The 26,098-nt window shown below is 65.4% G+C and overlaps 1 protein-coding gene across 4 annotated transcripts; it reads right to left on the bottom strand.

Annotated features, from left to right (window-relative positions):
• Window positions 1-664: 664 nt before the first annotated feature.
• LDB1 (LIM domain binding 1) lies at window positions 665-24,885 on the bottom strand. 4 transcript variants are annotated; one of them, XM_038180815.2, is made up of 11 exons: window positions 24,627-24,885; window positions 6,006-6,108; window positions 5,480-5,524; window positions 5,183-5,258; window positions 4,927-5,029; window positions 4,636-4,808; window positions 4,268-4,390; window positions 4,052-4,135; window positions 3,748-3,871; window positions 3,475-3,623; window positions 665-3,122 (listed from the first exon to the last, which is right to left on the bottom strand). In XM_038180815.2, exons 1-11 carry the CDS (start codon window positions 24,649-24,651, stop codon window positions 2,892-2,894), a joined length of 1,236 nt encoding a protein of 411 aa, XP_038036743.1. In that variant the 5' UTR covers window positions 24,652-24,885; the 3' UTR covers window positions 665-2,891. The 4 variants fall into 4 exon arrangements, with proteins under 4 accessions (XP_038036743.1, XP_027316364.2, XP_071895813.1 ...); XM_027460563.3 differs by lacking the exon at window positions 24,627-24,885 and adding an exon at window positions 13,676-13,766 and having other exon boundaries at window positions 3,481-3,623; XM_072039712.1 differs by lacking the exon at window positions 24,627-24,885 and adding an exon at window positions 13,676-13,762.
• Window positions 24,886-26,098: the final 1,213 nt, after the last annotated feature.

Here is a 26,098-nt window from a genome sequence, read left to right as displayed (position 1 = left end):
GAGAATAAACCAAAAAAAAGCAACTATAAATGTAAAACTCCAATGGGGTTCTTGGAGTGCTGTGGCTGATGCGGGAAGGGAGGTTTTGGGTTCACCCGCAGCCCTCCCTGCCCATCCCTCGGGGTTTTGGGGTGGTTGTTTCTGGGTGCTTTCCCCCGGGGCATGAAGCTCGGCATTTTCCTGCCTGCTGATGCCCCGCGCCCTCCCGGTGCGCACAGGGGACGTCCCCGAGCTCCTTCCTGGTGCAGCCTTGGGGACACCCGGTCCAGCCGGTCCCCCCCAGCTCCTCGCAATGCGGGAGGTGAGGAGCGGCCGGGCCCTCTGCCAGCTCCTGGGCACGGGGGGGGGGAAGGCTCTGAGCGCACCCCAAATGAGCTGCACGTGGGCAGGATGCGGCCAGGTGACATCCCACATCCCTCCTGTCACCCCAATCCCTGCCCCTGTCCCTTCTGCTATGAGGAAGCAGGCACAACCCCACCTCCACGCTCCAGCACACCCCTGTTTCAGGAACCCCTTTTTTTCCCCAATTTTCCTCCTGTGAATGCCCCCCCCTTGCTGCAGCGTTACCCACAGCCGCAGGCTCCCTGGCCTTGGGGGTGGGGGGGGTCACTGGGTGTGAAACGCCCCCAGTCCTGGCTGTGAAATAAGCGCTCGGGACAGCCTCAAACCGAAAAGTCGTTTTATTGGTACCATACATGACTCATAAATGGCACAAACTATGGAGGAGAAGGGGAAAAAAAAAAAAAAAAAAAGAGAAAAAAAAAAAGAAACAAAAAGGCATTACAGTGTGTGCCGGGGGGGGTGAGGGGGGGCAGCGAGGGGCACGTCACCACCCCACGGGAGCCCCAGCAACGCGGCAGCGGTGACAATTGTACCTTAACTGCAAAGCACAGCCCCCCCCCCGCCGTGCCAGGCCCCCACCGTGGGGTCCCCATGCTAGGGGGGATACCAGGGCGCAGGGGCCACCCCAAGGCGTCTCCCTGGGGTTTTGGGGCCAGGAGCAGGCCAGGGCTGAGCGCGGGGCTCAGGCACCATCTCCCAGCCCCACCCTGGGGACAGCAGCAGGGGGGTGTCATGGGGGTCCCCCCCCACAGTTTGGCCACCCCCCAGCGTCTCAGCCACGGGTGGGAGAGACACACAGTGCGGGCGGCCCCCCTGCTGCACCCACAGCCCCCCGTGCTCACGGGGGGGTCCCCACGGCTCCATCCAGCCCCCAGCCCCACGGCGCAGCGGGGGACACCGGCTGGGGGGGGGCTGGCAGAGGGAGGGGGGTGCAGACCCCCCCATTTCCCCAAACCGCAGGGCTGCTCCGCGTGCCCCAGGCTCCCTAACACACGCACACGCTCTCGCACACGCACGTGCACCCAGCAGCCAGCCCTGCCTGGCCCCCCCCAGGGCAGCACACGCTGCAACCCCCCCTCAGGGGGGTATCCCAGGGCCCCAGCTCCCCCAAAAATGCACCACTGATGCTGTCTGGGGGAGATGGTGAGCACAAACACCCCCCCCCCCTCCAGGCACCTCCTGTCTTCTCCGTGGAAGAAGCCTTGGAAGGAAATTATTTTTTTTTCCTTTTTTTTCTTTTTTTTTTTTTTAAACCAAAAAAAAAATAATAAAACCCAAAAAAATTATTATTATTCTCGTTGTTTCCCCTAACATCGATGGAGGCACCTGCTCTAGTGATAACACATTGAAAGAACAGTATCGTACACACTGTCTACAGCGCGGAAATGTACAAGCACGAGGTACACGAACCCGAGGGGGGGGGGGGGGCAGCGGGGACAACAGCACACAAGATTTACATTGAGGAGGGAGGCGGGGGGGGCTGCCCCCCACCCCCTGGAGGGATTTAGAAAGGAAGTCTGCAAAGTCTCTCCTTGGTTTGAAGCTCTCCGAACTGGATATAAAACGAGACTCCCAAGAGAAGAAGCCTGTACAAAAGTCAGGACAGGGTGAGAGCGCTCAGGGCAGGGAGGGGGGGGGCACCGGCAAGGGGAGAGGGGAGGGGGTGGGGGCTTTTCCCATCTTTTTTTTTTTTTTTTCTTTTTTTTAAACTTACAATTTTAATAATATTATTTTTTTTAAAAAAAAAAAAAAAAAGACAAAAGTAGGAGGTACCGGGAGCCGGGGGGGGTGGCCGGGGTGCTCCGGGCAGGAACGCGGGGGCCGCAGGCACGGAGCGAGGGCACCGGCCACCGGCACAGACCTGCAGCCTCGGCCCCCCCCGCGCCCCCCAGCCGCCTCCCTGCCAGGCGATTCCTATGTACACAGCCCCCGTGGGCCCTGCTGTGGGGCGAGAGAGGGGATGGGGAGCAAAACGGGGGGGTGGGAGAGCGGGGAAACGCCAGATCCTCAACGGCACCCCCAGCGCAGCAGGATCTGACCCCCGGGTGGGGGCTTTGTCCTTCGCCGGCCCCCCCAGCCCCAGGTCGGGCTGGAGATGTGCAACCAACCCTGCGGGCTGCTGCCCAGCAAACCCCAGCCACCAGACCCGGGGCGAGGAAGAGGAGGAGGAGGAAGAGGGTCGCAGAGCTGGGCTGCACCCCAATGCGGGGCGGCTGCGTCCCCGCTCCCCCCGTTCAGCAGGCAGGGGCTGGGCGCACTGGGAGGGGACGAGGAGAAGCTCTCCAGGGAAGAAGCAGGGAGGGAAAGGGAGAAGGGGGCAATAACGAAGCTACGGCCCCGGATACCCACCCCTGCCCCGGGGTCTGGGGGGGGGGGGAGCAGGGTGGGGGGAGAGGGCTGGGGCTCGCCCCTGGCCGTGCATCCCGCCGGCCGCGCGGCGCCGGTGCGCCCCGGTACCTCGCCGCTTCCCAGTCCCTCTCCGTTGCAAATGTACAGGTAGATCGGTTTGGACTGAGTCCGCGGGGGGGTCGGGGGGGGCCGCAGGGCCGTTACTGCGACGCCTGCGACGTGGGGTTCTCTGACTTGCTCTCCTGGCTGGAGGGCGGTTTGCTGTTCCAGGGGCTGTTGGCCCCCAGCGCGGGCGAGTTGTTGAAGCTGTCCTCGTCGTCGATGCCGTTGGCGGCGTCGAACTGCGTGTTCTCCAGCCGGGTGATGAGCCGCTCGTCCTCGTCCCCAAACTCCCCCCCCATCAGCGTGGGCTCGCCTACCACCATCACATCCTGAAAGGGGAGACGGTCCCGAAACATAATCGAGGTGGGGGGAGCCCTGGCCGCCGCACCGCCCCCGACGCCGCAGCCCCTTCCCCATCGCCAGCCCCAAGGTTTGGGCACCGCCTGGGTGGTGCTCAGGGGCTGCAGCCCCCCCGGCCCTGGGCTGGGTCTCGCTCTCTGCAGGGGCTGAGACCAAAGGGGGGGGTCCTGGAGACTGCCCCCCTGCTTGTCCCCATCGCCAGGAGAGGGCTGGGGGGCTCGGACAGGCAGCCCTGGGGCTCTCCCCTCAGCCACTCCCCGAGGCTGGGAGCCCTCCCCTCCACCCCGGGGAAGGAAGAGAGAATGGAAACGGGATGCTTACAGGTACCTGACTGGACAGGGCAAAGGTGCTGGCCGGGCTCTTCTTCTTGCTGTTGCTGTTGTTGGTGTTTCCCCCGCCCGAGCTCATGGTGCTGCCCCCCGACATCTTCCTTTTCCGGCGCTTGCTGGGCTGCTGCCGCGCTGGCTCCGCTGGCCCGGGAGGGAGAGGCGGTCAGCCCCAAAGAGCAGCAGCTGGTGCACCCCCAACCCTTTTTCTACCACCCCCACCTCCTCCCGTCCGTGCCGGGAAGCCCGTCGGGCAGCGCAGACTCACCAGGCGGCGCGACCATCCGCTGCCACTTCTGGAACAGGCAGGTCTTGAGGCAGTCCCGGGGGCTGAGGCTGTAGGTCTTGTGCCGTGACATGAGCTCCTGCATTGGTTCTAGGATTACACAGAGCTGCGGGGAGCAGAGAGGCTTGGGGTTAGACACAATGCCCCTGGCACCGGCAAGGGGCCCTCTGGCACGCAGCCGTCTCCGCGTTGCGCCCACCTGAGCCGCGCGTGGGGCTCACAGGCTCTGGCAGATTTGCTGCCCCACTGCTCTGAACCCCTCTTTCCAGATCCCCTGCGCACTTACTCGGAGGTAGTTGAGTGTGGAGTTTGAGAGCCCACAGCGGGTGATGTTCTTGGATAACTGGTCCAGCATCTGGGGGTCCTGCGCCTAGGGGCAAGAGGGACAGGGCTCAGCTGCGTCCAGGATGCGTCCTGGTGTCCCCCCCCCCCAGGCTCCAGATGGGGGGGACAGGAGGGGCCCCCTCGTGCACGGCAGGGAGAGAACAGGAGCAGAACTCACGTGCATGGCGAGGATGCTGCGGGGGATGAGCTCTCGATGCTGGCGGATGCTGAAATGCCACGTCTTTATCCTCATCATGTCATCGAACATGAACTCCAGGTAGAGCCGCCCTTCCACGCACACCTGGCCAGGGCAAAAGGGTCAGGCACACGCTGCCAGCACATGCTGCCACCCCGTTCCCCCAGCCCACACCCCCGGGAACCCACTGCACACCAGGACACCCTCCCTGTGCTTGGTACAAGCCAAACCCACGAGGCTGCACAACCGGGGGGGTCCTGTGCAAAAAGGGGATGCTATGGGGCACCCCGTGCCATAATCACAGCCTGGTGCTCGTGGGCACAGCCCCGTGTGCTGGGTGCTGCCGGTACCTGGGTGAACATGGGCTTGCCGTGCTGGGTCACCATGGTGCACTGGTCGCAGTCCAGCGAGACGAAATTGTTGTGGAAGGACTCCTTGGGGTGCTTGAGCACGTAGTAGAGCTCCGTGGCCCCTCCTTCAAAGATGCTGCGGAAGTAACGGGGAATCAGAGTCCGGCCGATCGCTGGAGTGGGAAAAGGAGGAAGATGAAGTCAGTCAACCCGGCTCCTGAGGGTGTGCTCGCCCATTTCTCCCCGCGCGGCACCGCGGCGAGCCGCAGCCACGGCCCTGCTGCTACTCACTGTATCTCTTTGGTCCATCCTCCAAGCAGAAAGTGATTGTTAGCATGGCGTCATCCTCGAAGAACTCCGTGGTGAAGGCGTCCCACCACAGATTGTCACATTCCTGGGGGTGCCAGAGAGACGCCAGGTCACCGACAGCCCCGTGGGGGGCTGCAGGGAAGGGGCTGTCCCCATCCTGCCGGAGGGACCCTGTCCCCAACACACCCAGCTGGGAGCATCCCCCCGCCCCCGGCCACCCTCCCCTTGAGCTCCCCACCTCTGTCCAGTTCTGCAGCCTCTTGTTGAGCTCGAATATCCTGTAGTCGGTCTGGTTGCCGTACGGCGTGTGCCTCCTGCCAGGGAGCAGAGCGAGAGCGCTCAGAGCGGGAGGGAACCCCCGTGGGGGACACAGGGATGGGGACACACAGACACCCCCCCATTTAGGGCTGGGCAGAGCCCCAGCACCCCCCTTAAGTCCCCACGGGCCAGCAGCATGCCCACCCTGCAGGGCACCCCCATCCTTGCCATGCACGGGGCAGGCTCCCCGCTGCCCCCTGGTCCCCCCCATGCTTACCCGATGCCAGGCTCCAGGTACGTAGGTGGGTACATGGGAGTAGGGCTGGGGGGAGAAGCAACACAGCGGGGTCAGCAATGGGGACACCTCCACCCTTGCCCTCCCTTCCCTGCCACCAGCATCGAGCAGTCAGGATGCTGACAGGGGGACTCGCTCCCCAAAATTGGGCTCTGCTCCCCAGTCCCAGGGACCTGTCCCACAGCTCCTGGGAGCTGCGCCCTGCTCCTCTGCAGCCAGGCAGGATTGGGGTTGGCAAATAGGACATTTTGGCAGGGGCTGGGGCTGCTCCCTGTCTGGAGTCACCCCAGGAGTTTGGCCTGGCGAGGGACTTGGTCCTGCAGTGCTTGGGGACCCGGGACCCCCTTGATCCCAAAATTTACCATTTCTCCACCCAGTCCCTACTCTGGTCCCGTCTCTCCCCTCGCACTACCTGAACTCCACGTGCTGCAGCCTCACCACATTTCTGGCGAGCCAAAGGCTCACAGAACCCCAAACCCAGCAGACCCCTCCCCGAGCCCCGGCTCACCCCACATCTCGATCCAGCATGGTGCCCGGGTGGAAGGGGGGGAAGGCGTTGCCGTTCGGGGGCTCCTTTGGCGAGTACAGCTTGAACGACTTAGAGGAACAGCCTGCAGAGAGAGCAAAGGCACGGGGTCAGCCGGCTGCACCCCGGCACCGACCGCGGGCAGCCTGTGAGAAGGGTCACCCTGCTTCATCCCCATGGTGAGGAGGAGGAGGAGGAGGAAGAGGCCAGACCCAGTGGTGCCCAGGGCTCACCGGGTGCCCAGAGCTCACCGGTTCTCAGCCCAGGGACGGGTGCAGCCGGGGCGCTGGGGAGCACTCCAGGCCCTTTCCACCCCCCCAGCCCTTCCAGGCTGCTCCTAATCCCGCTGCCCCGACCCGGGGAATGGCAGGGGATCGCTTTGCTGACCTTTCCATCGCCATGGAGACGGGTGAATAATCGCCCGGACGGCGGGTCCCCAGGCAGCCACCATCTGCCACTCGGGCAGCCCGGCGCTCGCCGTGCTCGAGATGGAAGCAGCCGCCACCAACCATCCCCACCGCCCCCCGGCACCCCGCGCTGACACCCAGGGGAGTCAGGGACCGCCCGCACCCCGTGTCCCTACTCCCCAGGGGACCCCAGGGTGGGCTCCCACGCTCCCCGGTCCCCCACCCGGCGGCTTCCCGGGAGCGCCGCGGCACGCCCCGCTGCCGGCAGGACCCGGCACGCCGAGCCGGGCGCCGCCGAGACACGTGCGGCGGGGCTGAGCCGCTCCCTGCGGCCAGGCGAGGGTTTGGGCTCGGGTTCGGGCTCGGGCTCGGCGCCGGCGGGCAGCCAGGCAGCCGGGCTGGCCCGGACGGGCACGGTGCCAGGGAGCGCCGGTTTCACCGGCTGGGCCGGCCCCGCCGCCACGGGGACATCCCCGGTGGTGCCGCGGCACCGGCCGGCTTGCAGGGAACGTCTCCGTCCTCGGCAGGCACAAAAAGAGGAGCAGAAAGCCCTAAGGAAATTGGGGCACAGCCCCTTGCTCCCACCTACATCGATTTAAAAAAAAAATATTGTCAAGGAGGTCGGTGCTGGCGCTAGGGAATTTCTGCTTTCTGCGCCAATCGCGCTCAAGTTGTGCCCCACGGAAATTCAAATTCCACCGAAGCCGTGCTGGAAATTCAGCATTTTCCTCGCCGCCTTGCTGCTGCTACATGGCATTAAGCTGAAGCGTGCTTGATGCACGGGAAACTTTCCAAAGGCGAGTGTCTTCTGTCTGAAAGGAGCCGATCCATCAGGCGCAGAAAGCAGCAGCGAGGCTGAACCCTGCGTGCTGCCGGGCACCACGTCCTCGAGCAAAAAAAGAGAACCAGCGGCTCTCGCCCTCTGATGTTTTGTTTTTATTCATCGATGAGAGAAGGGAGGAAAAGCCCCCGCGGGTTTCTGCTTTGTGAGTTTCTCTGTCCTCGGCCATGCGTGGATCAGGGCTGAGCCGCAGAGCGCGAACACCCTCGGTGGGCACGGGACGGTGTGCCAGGGTGGTGATGGGGGGAGATCCCTCCCTGCCCGCTCTGCTCCTGCTGCCTTGCTGACAGCCAGGACGGAGCCCTGCTCCACCCCGAGCGGATTTAGCAGCGATAGGATCAGTTTTGGGGCCCTGCTAAGCACCCTGCCGCAGCAGCTAGGGGAGGGAGAGGAGCCGGTGACGTGATCCCAGCACCTCCAGCACCCTGAGCACGATTTTCAAAATACGCTGCTGTGTTAAGTGGTTTTAAGTAAGGTTAACAACAGACCTGAGATTTACTACGGGCTGCCCGGGTGCTAAATCCACCGCAGCTACTCACACACTACCAAGTGCACACGGGACAAGGCCACGACTTTGTGACAGCAGCACCAGCACTGATGTTCACCCAGGCACGGACGGAGCACACCGTGTGCTCAGTGCGATGCCACTGCTATCCATGCTGCCCCTTCCCCATGGGCACGGGGTCCCGGACCCTTCCCCACCCTCGTTCTCCCCCCAGCAAGAGGCTTGGCGCCGCGAGAAACGCGCACGTGGTCGGCGAGGAAAATCCGGCTGAGGCTGCAGCGAGGGAGCTGCCGGCCCGGGCAGGTCCAAGGGGCGGCGCGGAGCAGGAGGAGGGGACCCCCGGGGGCAGCGGGCAGCCCACCCGCACGGCACGGGGCGATGGGAGCAGCGGGAGGAGCTGGGGAAGCGGCTCCGTGCGGCCGCGAGGGAGCCACGTCCCCGCCGGCGTGCCCAGCGCTCTGTCTGCCTTCTCCCCTGCTTCCCCTGCCTGTTGTGCTGAGCGCCCCTGAAGCTGGAAATGGGATGGAAAATCCCCAGGCAGCCCCCAGAGCTGGGGAGCGCGGTGTTTGCGGAGCCCAAAGCAGCGCCAGCACCTTGCTGTCACCCCTGCACCCCCGCAGGTGCCCTCTGGCCAAGAGGAGCCTTCCTTCCCCAGCTGGGGAGCGACTGCGCTTTGTGCACGAGAAGCAGAGCTCAGAAACGAGGCATTAACAAAAATGAAAGCACAAGGGAAGAAGCACGGCCCAGCGAGGCCGCAGCTCAAGCAGGGAGCATCCTGCTCCTCCCAGCAGCCGGTGGCACAGGGGCGAGCCTTCGCGCGAGGGCTGCCGCTGCTTCCCGGCATGCTCCCGGCCCGCTTCCTGGCTGCCTAACGAGGCTTTGCAGTGTAAATAGCCGCATTGTTTCGCAGGCGCTGCTTTGCCGGGCTGTGGGAGCCGTGATAGAGGCAGGAAATCCATCTGCCCAGCCCAGCCCTGCTGGCGAGGGCGCTCTCCGGAGCTGGGCGCAGGGCGGCAATTTGCACTCGGGTCAAGTGGTTCGCGTGGCTTCGTACCCTCAGGATTTCTGGTGCTGGGGGGCAGAAGCAAGGAGAAGCATCCAGAGAGGCCCAAACACACGGAGAGGTGCACGGTGTGCCCCGGCAGAGCTGCTCCTCCATCCCTCCTTCCTCTTGTTCGGAGGGCACGGAGAGGGCAGCGCGAACCAAAGGGAACCCGGCACCACCCCACACCCCCTGCTGCAGCTTGGAGTAAAAACCAGCACACAGCAGGGCAGAACCCACAGCACTGCCTGTCCTGACGATTACACTCTCACTTTTCTTGAGCCACGCAGCACCTGTGCCCACATCCGAGCAGCCTCCGAGCTCACCCTGACCATTAGCTGTCCCCTTGCTGGCACCGTGCGGCACCCGGCGATTTGTTGCAGCACACCTGGGGACTCCCAAAAGTGCTTTGGTTCGCTGCTGCCGAGATGCCCGAGGAGCTGTATGGCTGAAAACTGAGCACGTCGGGTTTCCCAATCCCTGTTTAGAGTCAGCCTCCTCCTGGGGACACGCGGGGGACACGCCAGGCGGCACCCCAGCGCATCAGCACCAGAGCACGCCGGAGCAGGGAAATCCCAGGCGCTCCTTCCTAGTGACCGAGTTGGAAACTCAGGGGGACAGCGGGCGGCCAGAAGAGCAATAATTAACTGCAGCCTGACGGATCTGGACGGCGGGAGATGAATTGGGAAGGGCTGATTAAAAAGCTGTCACAGCTGGAAAGCTCCCGTGCCCCAGTGCTTCCGCAGCGCTCCATCCCCCAGCCTCCGGCCGTGCGTCCCCGGAGCAGCTCGGACACGCCGGAGAGGTTTGGGCCAAGCCACAGACCTCGGGATGTGGATTTGTGCCCTCGTCTCTGCTCTGCCTGACGCCAGGGTCTGGCGGGGCCGGGTGCTCAGCAGGGTGCTGGGCTCGCAGCCGGGGCTAGCAGGAGCCCCCTTCGTGGCCAGGCCCGCAGACGCGTGGAGGGAGATTCGAAGCGGGAGGCAGCGAGCCCTGCCAGCTGCACAACGGGCTGAAAATTGAATCCCTTCCAGCGCTGCAAGCCCCAGATACAATCCCGCAGATAACCCACTTCTCAGCTCCACTGCCATCAATGTGGCACGAGCCAGGCATTTCCTGGGACGCTCAGGGACGCATCCCACTGTCCCCAATTGTTCCTCTCATCTTGCTGGCTCGGACCAGAGATCCCTCATCAAACATTGCTGGTTTCAGCCTCAGGAACGCACCTTTCGCATTTCCAGCCTCTCTCCCTTCCCTCCAAAGCCCTCCACCTCTGGGGCTCCTACAGCAAAGTGAGGGTGCCCAAAGTGAGGATGCTCAGGGCTGGGCTTTGGCTTCTCCCGCTGCCAGCACGCGGGCGGCACAGGGAAGTAAACAAACACCACGGTGCTGGAACCACAGGGCTGGAGAAAACCCTCATCAGCATCCCGTGGGGAAAAAGAGCGACCAATGCTCCTGACAAACTAGGATTTGCATTTTCAAAGGGTTTTAGACTGCGGCAGCAAGGAAAATTGCACAAAGGTAGCCAGGCACGGTGGTGGTCCTCCAGGGCTCACAGACAGCTCCTGTGCCCCAGCTCATGGCAGAGAAAAAAGGCAGAGAAAAGCCCGTCCGACCCCGGCGGTGGTGCTGCTCCCGGGGCCGAGGGAGGCTGTCAGCCCCCACGTGGCGCATGGAGATTGGCAATCCCGGGATGCACCGCTCGCTGCCGGCCGTGGCGAGGAGCAACGAGCGCTGCACGCTGGGACGCGTAGTCCCCGGGGACGCAGCCCCGCCGCCCGCCGCCGCCGCCTCGCTCCATGTTGTTGTGTCCCAGCTGCAGCCCGGGGACGGGGACAGCAGCACCGTCACCCCCCAGTGGGACGCCCGCCCAGGGCAGGGAGGGCACAAGCAGCGCTGCACAGAGCGCGGGGGGGGCTTGCTGGCATCAGAACAGTTTGCGAAGTGCCACCTGCACCAGCTGAACGTCCCTGTCCTGGGTTAAACCGAGCAGAAACAGCCCGTGCCAGACCTCAGAGCAAATGATTTCGGGTGCTGGACCTGCGTGGTGCTGCCCCGATGGCAGCACGTGCTGTACCTGGTGTCAGGGCTTTTGGCACAGTGCTCAGGATCCCTCCAGCCCGACACCAGGCTGCTCACCATCCTCGCCGCCCTCATATGCACCTACAGGCACCCCCAGCCGGCTGGAGGCAGGGAAACCAGCCCCTGATGTACCCACAACGCAGCCCGGGGCTGATCCCAGTCAGGCTGGGATCTGCCAACAGCACCAGCACCCCCCTGCACATAGCACAGCAGTTACGGAGGAGCTGAACCCAATTCCCATCCCGAAAGAGCCGGCAGACTGATCAGCACAAACCGTGCCACAGCAGGGAGGGCCAAAACCCCGGAGAGCCACGGGTTTGGGACACATCCACCCTGGGATCCATGGGCACGCGTGGCCCAGGGGGAGCTCCCCGACCCAGGAGCGAAGCCCTGCAGAAACCACCCGACCTCTGCTGCCCAGCCCCGGGCCCATCTCACCCGGGCATCCCCACTTTTAAGAGCAATCTGCCTGAAACAACAGCCATGAGGGCAACCGGTGGGACAGCCTCGCCACCGCAGGTGTCACAACCACATGGAGCAATTAGCGTCCGCACGGAGCAATTAATGTCAGAGCACCCTGCCCACCGGGTCACTCACAGGACGGGAGCTTTCCGAAGGAGAGGTGGTCAGGAGAAGCGCTGCTGCTGCTCCGTGACTGTGCAGGAGCCGTGGTTTGTCCCTTCGGGCAGAGCTCGAGCTCGTGGCAGGGTGCTCGGAGCTGTGAGGGCGCAGAGGGCTGGCACAAACGGCTGGGGTGCTGGACATGGTTCAGAAGGACAGGTCCTCGTGCCCACCTGGCCCACCTCTTCCCCACACCACGAGGGATGCGGGATGTGCTGCCTGCTCTCACCCATCTCCAAAAGAAGCCGAGAGGCTCCGCATCACCAGTGAAAGGCTCCTCAGCTCACCAGTGAACTTTTGCATCCTTTCACTGGCACCTTCCTATTTTACATCGGCTGCGGCCAAGGGGAAAAGTCCCCAGCAAACCACAGGGAAAGCCCCGCATCACCAAACCTCCCAGCGGGAGCCTCTCTCCCCTCGGATCACAACTTCTCTGTTTTTAAAACAACACATCTCGCACACCTTTCTGCTCGGCGCTCCTTTCCCAAGTCCTCCAGGTGCGCTTGGATCACAGATTTGGGATTTCTACATCATCAGGAGGGCAGAGACCACGTTCCCTCCTCCTTCAGAGGAAACCACAACTCTCCCACAACAAGAACACGCCACAACCCGAGGCTTTCAAGAAAGAAGACATCCAAATCCACCGGGACTTAACACAAACCGTGAGAGCTGGCACCCGACCGGCTCCGGAGGAGTCGCTACAGACCCGCCAAGACAAAGCGCTCCGGGACGCACAGCGAGAGCAGCGCCCGCAGAGCTGGGTGAGGAGGGTTTGCTCCCACACCTGCAGCTGAAGGCCACCGGGTCTGCCCCAACATCGCCGCGAGGAGCGCCGGTCTGACCTGTAATCCCGGGCGGCGCTTTTAGAGGAACAGAACAAGCTGTACTGATTGAGGGAAGAAAGTTTTCCAGCCCCCGCAGGATCCCACAGCCTTGCGCCTCGACCAGGGACCCTCGCGGCACGGCTGCCCTGCTGAGCCCTTCTTCACCCCGCTTCTCTCTCGGGCTCTCTCTCATGTTGCAGCCCCGCTCTCCTTGCCATGTCCCCAGCTGAGCCTGCACCTGCCCATCGCCCAGGACCCGTCTGGAGCCACCAGCGCCGTGTCCCAGCCACGCAGCCCTGCGGCAGCTTCGGGGCTCGTCTCTCCCGGCCACTCAGGAGAGGCGTGGGAGAGCTGAGATTTTCAGTGGGAAAATTACCTGCTCAGCCCGAGGGCCCCGTGCCACGGCACAGGGACCCAGTCCCCTGCCCGGGCGAGTCGCTTCAGCTCCCCAGGAAACCGCAGGGACAGGCCCCGGGGAGCCCCAGGGGTGAGGGCTCACGGCCCCGCAGCTCGTGCCAAGCCTCCGTCAGCACGGGGCCGGTGATAGAAATGGGGGCACACGCAGGTGCTGCTCCCCCCGTGCCGCCCCTGCGGCCCCGAAAGGCTTTGTCTGTGGGCAGGGATGAGCTGCGTGCTCCTGCAACCCCAAAGTCTTGCAGCACCCCTGCTCGTGCACCCCCTCAGACGTTTCGTTCCCTCCGAGGTGCTTTGGAGACGCTCACGGGACCCTCGGAGCTGCGGGAGAGGACAAAGTTGCGGCGGGCAGGGAGGAGAGGTGGGCGAGCAGCCCCCCGTGACAGAGTGCCCGGAGGGGGCTGGGGGGGTGTGGGGCAGCTGTCAGGGGGCTCGGCCGAGGGAAGGAGCCGGGGGAAGAACAAAGGGAGCTGCGGGTCGGGATGGAGCGGGACACGAGGGCTGCCGGCAGCGCCAGGGGACGGGGACACCTCTCCGAGAGGCAGGAGCCGGGTGATGGGGAGAGGGGATGGGGAGGGGGACGGGGGGACAAACGGGGGAGGAAGAGGGGAGCCCGGGACGCACGGGGGAGCTGGAGACGGAGCCAAGACAAGCTGGGGATGGGGCCGGGAGCCGGGGGGGCTGCAGCTCGGGAAGGGAGAAAAGGCACGGGGGCACCCGGGGCGCGCACCGGGAGCGCACCGAGCGCGCACCGGGCGCGGGACCGGGGTTGTTGGAGAGGGAGCTGGGGGGGGGGGGGTCGCCGGGGTGCCGGTGCCTGTGCTCTCAACTTTCCGGGGGCGCGCAGAGGAAACTTCCCGGGGGTGGGGGGTGGGGGGGGATGCGGAGGAGGAGGATGGGGGGGGCCGGGACTCACGGCGGGCGGCGGCGGCGGCGGCGCTGGGGCGGGGGTCGGAGCGCGGCGGGGCTGCGGGCCGCCATGGGGCCGGGGGCGGCGGCGGGGCGGGGCGGGGCGGGGCGCGGGGCGCTTCCTTTGTCTGCGCCGCGCCGACCCCACAATGGCTGCGGCGGCGGCGCGCCCGCTGCCGGCCGCGCGCACCCCCCCCCGCGGCTCGCCCCGGGGCACCGGCACCGCCGGCGGCACCGGCACAAAGGGGAAGGGACGGGACCGTAACGGGGGAGGGGGTTATGGGGGTGTTGGGGGGGTAAAGGGGGTAGGGGGGTGGCCCGCTGCTCGCCACCGAGGGTGGTTGGAAGTTTGGAGGGTTGGGGTCCTGCGCTGCTCGGGGGGTGCTCTTGGGGTGCTGGGGCAGTCTGGTGTCTGCAGCCGCAGCATAAACACCCCCTGCACCCCCAAAAACATATCCAAACCTACATACGCCCCCTGTACCCCCCTGTCCATATCCATGGCTGTGCACACCCCCTGCACCCCATATCCATATCCACATCTATACACACCCCCATAACCCCATGCCTGCACCCACATCTGTGAACGCCCCCTGCACCCCCATATCCACATCCACGCACACCCCCTGTACCCCCACACCCGTGTCTGTGCACCCCCCCCGTGCCCCCACATTTATACACACACAGCTACACACGCTCCTACATCTGCCTGTCCCCCGTGCACCTGCCTCTCCACGTGCACCCCCCCACACCCCCCTATGCCCCCAAACTGAAGGCCGCCCTCTTTACGTGCACAAAAGCCACGTTGCCACCCACCCCATTCCCCGAGCCCAGCAGAGGGACCCCCGGTGGTCTCCCCACGACCCTATTTTCAGGCACACGAGGACCAACACCACGAGGCCGGCAGCGGAGAACGGCTCCGCTAAGGGATGCTCAGCGCCTGGAACACACCGCAGGCAGGCTCGAGCCCTAGCCCAAACACTTCAAACTTTGCATCGACGCTGCTCGTGCTCACCCATTCAATGCCTGAGTGCCCAAAGATGCTTTACAAACCCATGGGCCCTGTGCACAGCACCACCAAGGTTTGATCCGTGCCTTGGGAACCTCCCTCGCGCACCGCTGGGGCTCGGGGAGGTGCAGGACGGGCGCCGTGCGAGCGGAGGGCCCAGGAAGGAGCGGTGGTTATTTATTTGGCTGAGCAGAGCCAGGGCTGTCGCGCACCGACGCCTGTGAGCATCGCACCGACCGCCTCCACGCCTGGGAGGAGAAACCACCAGCGTGCAAACAGGCGGCAGCGCCGCGGCTGCCTGCGAGCCGCTGATGGCTCACACCCAGGGCGCAGCCCGAGCCCACCGCCCAGCACCCCCCCCGAGCAAAACAAAAAAAAAATAAAAAGAAAATGGGAAACCGAGCAACCAAGCCCCCAGACGCCCTTTTTGCTGCTCAGGTACCCACCAAAGGGCTGCGGGCTGGCAGAAGAGGGCCCATCGCACGGAGGTGCCCCCATTGCAGCTCGTCAGGGCTCCAAGCACAGCCCAGGGCTGAGCTTGGCACCAGCTGGAAAATATCCCTTCCCCTGTGAAAGTTTCAATAAAAGCCTACTTTTCTCTAGTTTGCTTCGATTTTTCTTTGAAGTTTTTCAGGGTTTTTCTCGCTTAAACTTATTTCCCTTTCCCCCGGTTTCTGGTAAGAACAAAAAAAAACAAAAAACAAAAAACACACCACGCAGCTCATTGGGGAGGTGGCACGACGAGTAAAACGCAGCGTTTCGCAACGGGCAGCACATCCACGAGCTTTTCTCTCCTTGATGAGACTCTTAACTTTTCCCAATGAGGACTTTTGGGTGAAAATTTCCATTTTGTCAAAAAGCCAAAATCATTTTGGGGGGGCAGAAAGCCACATTTCTGCAGCAACCCGCCCTGCTGACACCGCGTCCTCCCCACGGACACCCACCAGCCCAGCCCGGGTGCCCCTGGGTAACCCCACAGGCAAATTTGGGATCCTCCTGGGCTGGGATCCCAAAGCTCAGCCTGGCTGCCCTGTGCCCTGAGAGCCCCCCCAGCTCCAGGTGGGAGAGCCAGGCTGGGTGCACGCAGCAGGCACACGCATGCGCACACCCGTGCGGCTCGCCCTGCACACGCACACTCACAGGCAGGCTCCGGGCCGGCACGCACTTGCACGGCTCCTGGCACAGCCCCGGACACGTACATGCACCCGCCCCGGGCACACACACCTTCCCACACCCCTTCCCTGCCCCGAAGCAGCTGCTGTGGGGTAACACAGGCAGAGCTGTGGGGCCCGCCACGCATCCCCTTCCTCCGTTACAGCACGTGCAGGGTGTGCACAGAAACCTTGTCCGGCACCGCGAGGTTTTGGGGGTGTCCTCCCCAGCCACCGCGCCTCCGGCCTCTTTTTCTCGTCACCTCGCAGGCAGTGCTGTGGGTAAACAGAGGGAAAAGCCCCACGAAAGGCAGCTCTGCAAGAGGCAGGCACAGCGGGATGGGCACACGCTGGCCGTGCCATGGAAATGTGCAGTGCCCAGGAACGGGGCATGGGGGACGCTGAGCGCCCCATCGCTGCCCGGCTCCTGCCAGCCTGCATCTGTGCAGAGCGGGTGAGCCGGGCTCTGGGAGGCCACAACCTGCTGTCATTAGAGCAATAAATCACCTGGCCGTGACACTGGTGACAGCTACGAGATGGCACGGCTCTCCTGGTCAAGACTGGCCATTAAAATGCCCCGTTCCCTCTCCGGATCTCAAGGCTGCATGATGCGCACCCAGCCACAGGCACAAAATACTGCAAAAAGGGGTGCTTTGCCCCCAGAACAGCTACTCCTGGTGCCCGTGCCGTGGCCACGGGGCTCGGAGAGGAGCACCCACCAGTGTGTGGGCTCCACAGCCCAGCGCATCCACGACAAACACGCCCCGAGCAATTTATCCCGGGGCTCAGCAGCCCGCCGGGACTGCTCACGTGTCCCTGCTCGGCTCTGACGACAGCGCTGGACTGGTCCACGTGGCTGCAGCAGCCCCAGCTGTTTATGGTTATAGCCGAGTTAATAATTAAATAGATGCTGGATGGAGAGCAGAAAGGCTGGGATGCAGCTGGGAAGCGTGTGTGGTGGTGGTGCTGCTGGGGGAGCCCCTTCCTCGCGATGCGCTCTCGCCCGCAGCGCGGGGCCGATTCCAGCTCCTTGCATTTCCACGACGGGACCCCCCCAAGCATGGGCCCCTCGTCTTCCCTTGCTTCCCAAAGGCCAGCAGGGCTGCAAACGTCCCCACCAGCATGGCAGGGCCATCACCAGCTCCGGCTGTCCCCAGGGCTGTGGGACACCCACCACTGGTGCAGCAGGAGCCAGCCCCGGGACACATCCAGGACACGTCCCTGGTGGGATCATGGATGCTCCAATGGCTCCGATCCCCACAGGATGGGAAGCTTGGTGCCAGCCACACAGCCCAGCGAAGCAGGGCACGCTGCATGCAGGCAGGACACACAGCAGCACGAATAAAACCCTCTGCACCTCTGTGTGCCCACAGCAAGCCTGCTGCCGCTGCCAGCTGGACCAGAGGCGGCTGGGACAACGCTCCTGCTCCATGGGATGTGGGAATGGTGCCACCACGCCAGCTTCCCACTCCCCTGGGGCTCTTCCCCTCGTGTGCCATGTCCCCACAACACAAGCAGGGCAGTGGGGGCATGGAATGGGAGCCTGCAGCCCAGGGTGCCCGCATGGACACCTGGTGCCCACCCCGGCGCACGCAGGCATGGAGCGGGGACACAGAGACATGCTTACAGAAAAAATAACAATAATAAAAAACCTGCTAGCCATGCAAACTGCACAAACAGCAACGGGGAGACGGACCGGCCTGGCACTTCCCAGCATCAGGGATTCATCCAAACCATGGCAGGAGCGGGGCACCCCCGCACGCAGACGCAGCCCGCAGCGGGGAGGCGCAGCGCGCACCCCGGAGCACCCCTTTGGGGGAGGCACAGCCGTCCCTGCACCACAAAGCCACCGCCTTTCAAATGGAAATCGGCTCTGCTTCTCTGCCTCCCCCAAGGGGGCCTTCCCTCGCCTGGATCAGGGGGGTGGCAGGGGCAGGCGGGCCCCCCTTTTTCTCTGGAGAAGGCACGGCTCCATCCATCGCTCCCCGCTCCCCGGGAGAGAGGCTTGGGGGAGGCTGGAAACTCAACAATGACTCATGCTGAGCAGGCGGCAGATCCTGGGGGCTCCCGGGATTAACCCTTCCAAAACAAAACCATTTCCAGACACCAAGACACGCAGGGAAAGCCTGGGGGCTGCGGGAGAAGCTGCCTACGGGGGCAGATCCTGAGCGCCCTGGAGGGAGCAAGGAGGAGGACCTGGGTACGTGCGCGCTGAGCGCTGCCACCCCCTGTGTCACAAGGGGAGCTGGAGGAAGGTGCCACGAGGGGTGCAGGACACACGAGTGCTGTGCAGGGCCACCAGGCTGCCCACCGGCTCCAAGAAGGAGCATCCTGCACGTAGGTTGTGGCAGGTCCTGCTGGCGAGGGGCTTCTCACAGCGGCCCCACCACTGGAGAAGCGCCCGCTGCGCTCCCACGCCGTGCTGGAGGTACCACAACGCGCATCCTGCACAAAAAAAAACAATCCAGGAGGTGGAAAACCCATCCCATCCCTCCTGCACAGCGGCCACCACCTTGCTCACACCGAGGGGCACACGGGGTGCCAGCCCAGGGCTCAGCCTTGCCCCCGAGCCCCGGCTCCTGCACCCGCAGGCTTCGTGGCCCCGCCGCGGCCACCCACGGCCGCCAGCCCTGGCCCCTCTGGCAGCGGCCGGGGGCGAGCCTGCCAGCAGCGCGGGGTTTACGACTCCAGACGCTCCAGGTGGATTCTCTCATGTTACAAGAATGGTTCGTTTTACAGCCAGTTTCCTGGCCTGGGGCTGGTCCCCGCAGCCCGGCCGGGCTGGGATCCTGCGATGGATGGAGAGAGGCGCTGGGGCAGCAAAGCCCAGCCAGCACCCCAGGGCCAGGTGGAGAGGGGGGCAGGCAGCATCGCAGGGGGGCTGGAAATCCTCGACACCACCCCAAAGAGCTGCTTCAGGGGAAAAGCAAGGCACAGGCTCAACACCCAGCCCCGCTGCCCTGGGGACTGTCACTTGAGCAGGGAGGAGACGAGGTCCCTGGAGCTGCAGCAGGCCCCCGCGTCGCTGCTCCCTGCCGATTTACGCCACTGAAATTAGCCACCCACGACACCCCACTCCTCAAAGATGAGCAAGAGGGGGATGCCACATCCCCTGTACCCACACGTGGGGGTCACTGGGACCCTGTAGGATCCCCGTGGCGTGGTTGGGAGGGATGCTGCAACCCCCCCCGGACCACACGTGGGACGCCTCCTGTGGGTTGTTTCCCGCAGGTAACTCCAGCAGCAGAGCCCACCCCCTCCCCTCACCCCCGGCGCGGTGCTGCTCCGAAGCAGCTCTCCGAATATAGCAGCATCAAATAGCTCTATCAATAATGCATCGCTTCTGCTTCCTCTCGCTGCTGTGTTTTTGTTGCTAACATGTGTGTCCTTCCTGTTAACAGCTGCCTCCGCTCCGCCGCCTAGGCCAAACCGGGACACGGCCACCGCTGCGTGGGGACGGTGGCTCCTGGCCCCCGTGGCTCCGGGTCACAGCCCCGACGTTGGGGACAGCCGGGGCTTTGCAGGGGAAGCTCGCTGCTGCTCAGAGCCTCCTGCAGCAGGCACGGTGCTGCTGCACGCCGCGGCTCCCCAGAGCACCCAGCATGGCACAGAACTGGGAGGAGAGCACGGGCACCTCCGTGGGGACACATCCCCCTGCCTGCAGGCTCAGCCCTCCCCAGCACCGCTTCACCCAGCTCCCCAGAACCCCACAGTGGGCTCCGTCAGGGGCTCCTGCCCACCCTACCCCGGGCTCACCCCGCTTCCCCAGCCCGGCAGCCTCCAGCCCGGGGCGGGCGAGCTGCAGACCGGTCGCTGCACGCCGGGGCCAGGCGCCTGGGCTTGCCCCATGCCCGGCGAAGCAGCGTGCTGCGATCTGCTCCTGCTGGCAGCGAGGCAGGAGCTGGGGCCGGGTGCCTGCTCCTCCATCTCCAAGGAGGGTGGCAGCAGGGCAAGGGCAGCCCCCAGCCCTCACCGAGGAGCCCCAAGGGCTGAGCACCACGCTGGCAGCATCTCCAGCGACCGAGGACGCGTGCCAGAGGTTTGCGCACGCTGCTGCGGCAGCGCAGAGGCCTGGCACACAGCGGGAGCAGGGGGTGACACCCCGCTCCCCTCGCTCTCCCCGGAGCAGCCGGCGTCCCAAAACCACTCAGCCGGTGGCTGCTCCGACCTGGGTTTGGCTGCACAAACCTGGCTCTGCTCCCAGCGCAAGCCCCTCGGCGCGGAGGAGGGGCTCGGGGCCAGCGGCTCCTGCAGAAAGCAGGGGGCCCCCCGCTCTGCTGGAGCTGGGAGACCCCCGGGAGCCTCTCCCCGTCTGCTCCGAGGCCCTGTGGGAGCAGGCAGGGCGTTATCTGTGGCCCCACGGGCAGGGTGGGGTGGGAGCAGGGCAGGGGCTGGCAGCGGGGAGATTACGGCCCCATCTAACGCCCTGGGAGCAGGCAGTTTGGGAGGGAAGGGGACAAACAGCAACGGGGAGCTGGGTGAGATGGCTCTGATGGGATCCTGCCCCTCTTGGTGCCCTCTGTCAGGGCAGGACAGGGCACAGAGCCCCTCGGGTGCCCGTGCCCACAGGGGTGCCCCAGCACGTGGCCGTGCTGCAAAGACGAGCGTGCACCAGCCCTCGTGCACGGCCACGCTCCTGCACCTCCGTGCTGCCTCCCCAAAACACCCCGGCCATGGGGACGGGTCTGGGGGTGCCAGGCTGCCGCCCCCCCTCCCCTCCCCGCTCCAGGTGGGGCGGGCAGCGGGCTCCCCACCGCCCTCCCCCTGCAGCAACAGCAGGAAACCACAGCCCCAGCCTGCAGGCGCGCTGATAACGGTCACCGGCCCCATCCTGCCTGCCCCGGGGGGCCGGGGAGGGGGCACCCAGCCCCTGCCCTGCTCCAGGGCTGCCAAAAACCCCCCAGCACCCGCTGCTCCCCGCTCCAGCAGCTTCCCCAGAGCCAGAGCAGCAAAGGGATGTGCCCAAACCGTGCGCGAGGCAGGCCCCCAGCGCCCACCTCGCTGCGCACACGCGTGCGTGCCCTCGTGTGAGCGAGCTGCACGGATGTGGCCGGGGGAATCCCACAGCGAAGGTGTGGAGAGAGAGAGAGGGCGGCACGAAATCGAGATGGGAAAGTGAGCCGAAGGTGCAGGGTGCAAGCAGGAGACACCCGTGTCACCGCCGCCACTCGTGCAGGGCAGGAGGTGACGGCCGTGCCGCCGTGGAGCTTTTTGGGGAGGGTTCAGGGGGTTTGGGGAGGGTCTCGCCGCCGGCTCAGGGTGGGGAGGCACCCAAGCAGGCGGGTGAATTCCCAAATTCCCGGCTCTCCCGCTCCCAGCCCGGAGGACAGGGGCAGTGGGGATTCCCCGGGCGGCTCAGCACGCAGCTGCCTCTCCTCCTGCCTCACCTGCCTCCCCCCGGGCCGGCCCCAGCACCCCGTTTCCCCCCTGCACGGCACATTCCTCGCGCAGGGGGCCGGGAGCGGCACGATTCACCCGCGGGGCGCTGGGGGTGCAGCTCCAGCACCCGTGGAGGTGCCGGACACGAGGCTCAGCAGCGTTGGCGAGGCAATAACGTGACTTGTGGGGTCAGGAGCTGAGCCCCTGGGCAGGCTGCAGTCCCAGTCCACGTCTCAAAGCACTCACACATCAGCGTCCTCCCCCTGTCCCCAGCGCCGTGGCGGGGCTCTGCTCCTGCCCCGATTTTGGGCACGCTGACAGCGCCCCGTCCCCACCACACACGGCCCTCCAGGCCTCGTGCCACAGGGCCTGAAGCGATGGCACACGTGTGTCGGGAAGGAAAACCCCGCTGGGGCGCACGGAGAGCTGCCCTCCCTCCTGCAGCGGGGCGCAAAACAGGCCCGGGGGCTGCCGGGGTGGCTCAGGGCTTCGCCACCAGCCCGGGGCTGCGCTCAGGCTGGAGGAACCCGCTGCAGCCTGACCTTGGGTGAGTCCCTTCCCCGCTGCAAAAGGAGAGGGCTGCGGAGCCAGCCCTGCAGGGAAGGGAGGCCGGGAGCCCCGCGCAGGGGCAGGGCTGCAGGGCTGCGAGGGAGGAGGGAGCAGCGTGCCTCTGCTCCCCCTCCCCGGGGGCCCCACGGCACCAACACCGTTACTATGGCGGAAAACATCACCGGCTTTCTGTTGTTTGTTTTTTAATCATAATAATAAAAAATAACAGCCCAGAGCACGCCGATCCCGAGTGCCAAGGCCTGCCCGGTGCTGAGGGCTGCCCGCGGGGAGCCTGGCTGCTGGGGCCCCCCCCCTGCTCCGAGCGGGCCCCGGGGCTGGTGGCACGGTGCCGGGCGCAGGGCGGCTGCTGCTGCCTCGGCCTCCTCCGGCTCCATTCAGCTCGTGTTTACTTCCCCGGGCTCCTGCTGCCTGCCAGCCCCAGCTCACGGCTCCTTCCCGGGGGGCAGAAAGCACCCCGGGGGCAGAAACCACCCCTGGGGGCACTGCCCTTGGCTATGGGGCCAGCAGCACCTCGCCCCCCACCCCAAACCTCCATCCTGGCACAGGAGCAGCCACAGGGGTATGGGATGGTGGAAACCTACAGGGGACCCTACAAAGGACCCCAAGGGGGGGCACAGCTTGCAGGGGGGTGTTTCAGGGGTGAGCCCCCCCCCTTCCACGGCATCTCCCAGGCAGGAAACTCCTCCAAGTTAATGCAGCCCCGAAGAGCAGCCTGGGCAAAGCGGCTCATTAAATGTTTCTGGCTGGCAGGGGGCCAGCGGCAGAGCTTGTTTTTTCTATATTCCGATAAACAGTCCGGGGAGGGGAGGGGGAGAAAGGAGGAGTGGGGGGGGTGGGGGGGCGCACAGCCAGCGGGGAAGCCTCTGGACGTGCCACCAGCTCGGGGAGGTGGGCAGGGAGGGGGGCACAGGCGCGTGCACACACACACGCACGCACACCCAGTGCGCACACGCAGGAGGCTGGGGAGAAACCAAGGGGGGGGGGGACACACACAGGGTGATGATGAAGCCCCCCCGGCGCCCCTTCGCCCACCAGCACGGCGGTGACACTGCCGGTGGCACGGGGCCAGCTCCGTGGGGGGTTCCCGTGCGGCAGAGGGGGCTGCGTTGGGGCTCTGCCTTCGCCCCTGTTCCAACCGGACCCTCGCCAAGACCGGGGTGCGGAGGGTTTGGGGAGGTGGGGGCGCACGGAGCCCCCCCGTGCCCTCCGGTGCCTGTCGGGGCTTGGTGCTTTAACTGTTTGGCCTGGCTGGGAGGCAGCTTCACGTGACTTTCTGCTTGAGGAAGCAGCGCTCTGGCAGCTTCCAGTGGGAGATGGAGGAGGCGGTGGGGGAAGGGGCCGCCTGCCTGCATGGAAACGCGGCGGGGAGGCGAGGGGGGCGCAGGGGCACCCCCGGACCCTCCGCCCCCACAACAGCCCCCCTCTTGGGGGGGGGGGGAAGGCACCAGGCACTGACCGGTTGGGGACCCCCATGGGGAGGTGTGGGGGATGCAGGGGGTCGTGCCCCCATGGGGTGTCCCCAAGTGTTGTGGTGCTGCTGCCCCAAAAGCCCCCCCGGCTGCAATGCCAGCGGGTTGTGGGGTGCAACACCGGGCACCCAACGTGGCACCGAGAGGCATCCTCGGAGCTGGGCCATCACCCAGCGAGGTCCCCAAGGGAGCGGTGTCCCCGCTGTGGCCCTACACACACCCCGCCGGGCCACACCGAGCATGGGAACCGCACAGCCCCTTCCCCAGGCACCACCGAAATGTGCCCCCCCGGGACCCCACGCACGGGGCCACCCGGGACCTGGTGGCGGAGCAGGCTCCAGCACCCCCCAGGAGCTGCTGCTCCCGCACTGGGCATCCCGCACCGAGCAGCGGGCAAACCCACAACCCCACAGCCCCCCCAAATCCCCCTCCCCAGCCCCTGCAGCCCCCCCAGCCCCCCCAGCCCCAGGCTGGCCGCCTCGCCGAGCATCCTCACCTCGGCACACCCCCCCCAGGGCGCCCAGCACCCACGTCTCAGGGGGTGCACGGCCAAACCCCGCTGTGTGGGGGCACCCGGAGCCCCCCACCCACACGGGGTGCCCCAGGGAGGTGCAGCCCCGGCCCCTCTTTGGGGTCACCCATGGCTGTGGCAGCCCTGCAGTGGGGCTGCTGCAGGCACCCACAGAAAGGGGGGCCCAGCACCGCACGCTGGGGGGCCTGACCCCATAAAAGGCCCTCAGCATGCAAGCCGTGGGGACCCCAGCCCCACAGCGTGATGCAAGCCTCCACCACTGGGGTCCCAGCCCCATAAATGGACCCCAGCATCAACACACGGGGACCCCAACCCCATAAACAGACCCCAGCATCTACGGCATGGGGAGCCCAGCCCCTATAAACAGAGCTCAGCACCCAAACCAAGGAGACCCCAGCATCCACACCATGGGGACCCCAGCCCCTATAAGCAGAGCTCAGCATTGAAAGCATGGGGACCCCAACCCCATAAACAGACCCCAGCATTGAAAGCACAGGGACCCCAACCCCTATAACCACAGCTCAGCACCCAAACCAAGGAGACCCCAACCCTATAACCAGCCCCCAGCATCCAAGCCAGGGGGACCCCAGCCCCTATAATGCATCCACACCATGGGGACCCCAGCCCCTATAAGGAGCCTTCAGCATCCAGGCCAGGGGGTCCCCAGCCCTATAACCAAGAGCTCAGCATCCAAACCAGGGGGACCCCAGCCCCATAACCAGCCCCCAGCATCCAACACCATGGGGTCCCCAGCCCCCAGTCCCCCAAACCAGGGGGTCCCCAACCCCATCCCCACCCCCCAGCCCCATAAGCACCCCCCATCCCCACAAGCACCCCCCGGCCCCACTCACCAGGGCATGCACATCCCACTGACATCTTCACATGCCTGGCCCTGCCGGGGGTCGCTGCGCGCTGCCCGGCCCGCGGGGGTCTCTCATGGACGGCGCCCCGAGGAGCTCCGGCGCCGTTACCGGCGGAAGCGGGGAGGGGACACACGGAGACAACGGGGAGGGACACACACACACACACACACACACACACACACACACACACACACACGGATAACAACGAGGGGGGGGGGCGCGCAGCCCCGCGCGGCCGCGGGCACGGCCACGGGCAGCGGGAGCGCGCGGGCGGGGCGGGGGCGGCGGCGGCGGAGCGGGAGCGGGGGCGGCTGCGCCGGCGGCGGGCGGGCGGGAGGGAGGGCGGGGGGCGCGGTGCGCATGCGCGGGGACACCCCCCCCCTCGGCCTTCCCCCCCCCCGCCCCGCCGCCGTCTCCTCCCTCCCGTCGTGGCGGGGCCGCGCCGCGCGCCCCCGGGGTGCTGCGCACGCGCGCGGGAGCGCGCCCACCCCCCCCACGGTGCTGTGAGGCGGGAGCCGCCATGTTGGGGGAGGGAGGGGAACTGAGGGGCTGGTGGCACAGTAGCCGGTCCCAAACGAGGCCCGACTGCCAAAAAAAGGGCCCCAGTGCTGCCAGTACTCAAAAAGACCCAAAAAGTGAGATTTGTGCCTTAATGTGGCCAGCCCCAAGTAGCCCAACAGCCCAGACCCAGACCCCAATGCACCCAGTTCCAAACACATCCCAACTACCAAGACCCAAACCCCAATGCAGCCAGACCCCAAACAGCCCAACAGCCCAGACCCCAATGCAGCCAGACCCCAAAGCAACCCAAAAACCACAACTCGTACCCCAGTATAGCCAGTCCCAAACACAGCCCTACAGCTGAGACCCAGACCCCAAAGCATCTGGTCCCACACACAACCCAACACCCAAGGCCTGTACCCCAACACAGCCAGCCCCAAACACAGCCCTACGGCCCAGACCCAGACCCCAACACAGCCAGTCCCCAAAAACAACCCCAAAAAACAAGGCCCATACAATACCAACAGTCCCAAACACAGCCCAACAGCCAAGACCTCTACTCCAACACACCTGGTCCCAAACACATCCCAACAACCAAGACCCAGACCCCAATGCAGCCAGACCCCAAAGCAACCCAAAAAACGAGACTTGTACCCCAGTATAGCCAGCCCCAAACAGCCCAGCCCCTGATGCAGCCAGACCCCAAAACAATCCCAAAAACAAGGAACCATACAACACCACCAGTCCCAAACACAACCCAGCAGCCAAGACCCAGACCCCAGAGACACCGGTCCCAAGCACAACCCAACACCCAAGACCCAGACCCCAACGCAGCCAGCCCCAAACACAGCCCAACAGCCCAGACCCAGACCCCAATTCACCTGGTCCCACACACAACCCTACACCCAAGACCCATACCCTAATTTAGCCGGCCCCAAACACAACCCAATAAATAAGAC

Source organism: Anas platyrhynchos, chromosome 6 (assembly GCF_047663525.1).
Source record: "Anas platyrhynchos isolate ZD024472 breed Pekin duck chromosome 6, IASCAAS_PekinDuck_T2T, whole genome shotgun sequence".
NCBI lineage: Eukaryota > Metazoa > Chordata > Aves > Anseriformes > Anatidae > Anas > Anas platyrhynchos.
The sequence above is the reverse complement of the archived record's forward strand: the minus strand, read 5'-3'. Positions and strand labels throughout refer to the sequence as shown.

Excerpts from the sequence above, each read along its gene's own strand:
- LDB1 (XM_038180815.2), bottom strand. The coding sequence starts at position 24,651 with ATGTCAGTGGGATGTGCATGCCCTG. Across the intron at positions 5,259-5,479 it reads TACCTGGAGCCTGGCATCGG|GAGGCACACGCCGTACGGCA; the intron begins GTAAGCATGGGG and ends GCTCCCTGGCAG. Across the intron at positions 4,136-4,267 it reads GCAGCATCCTCGCCATGCAC|GCGCAGGACCCCCAGATGCT; the intron begins GTGAGTTCTGCT and ends TCTTGCCCCTAG.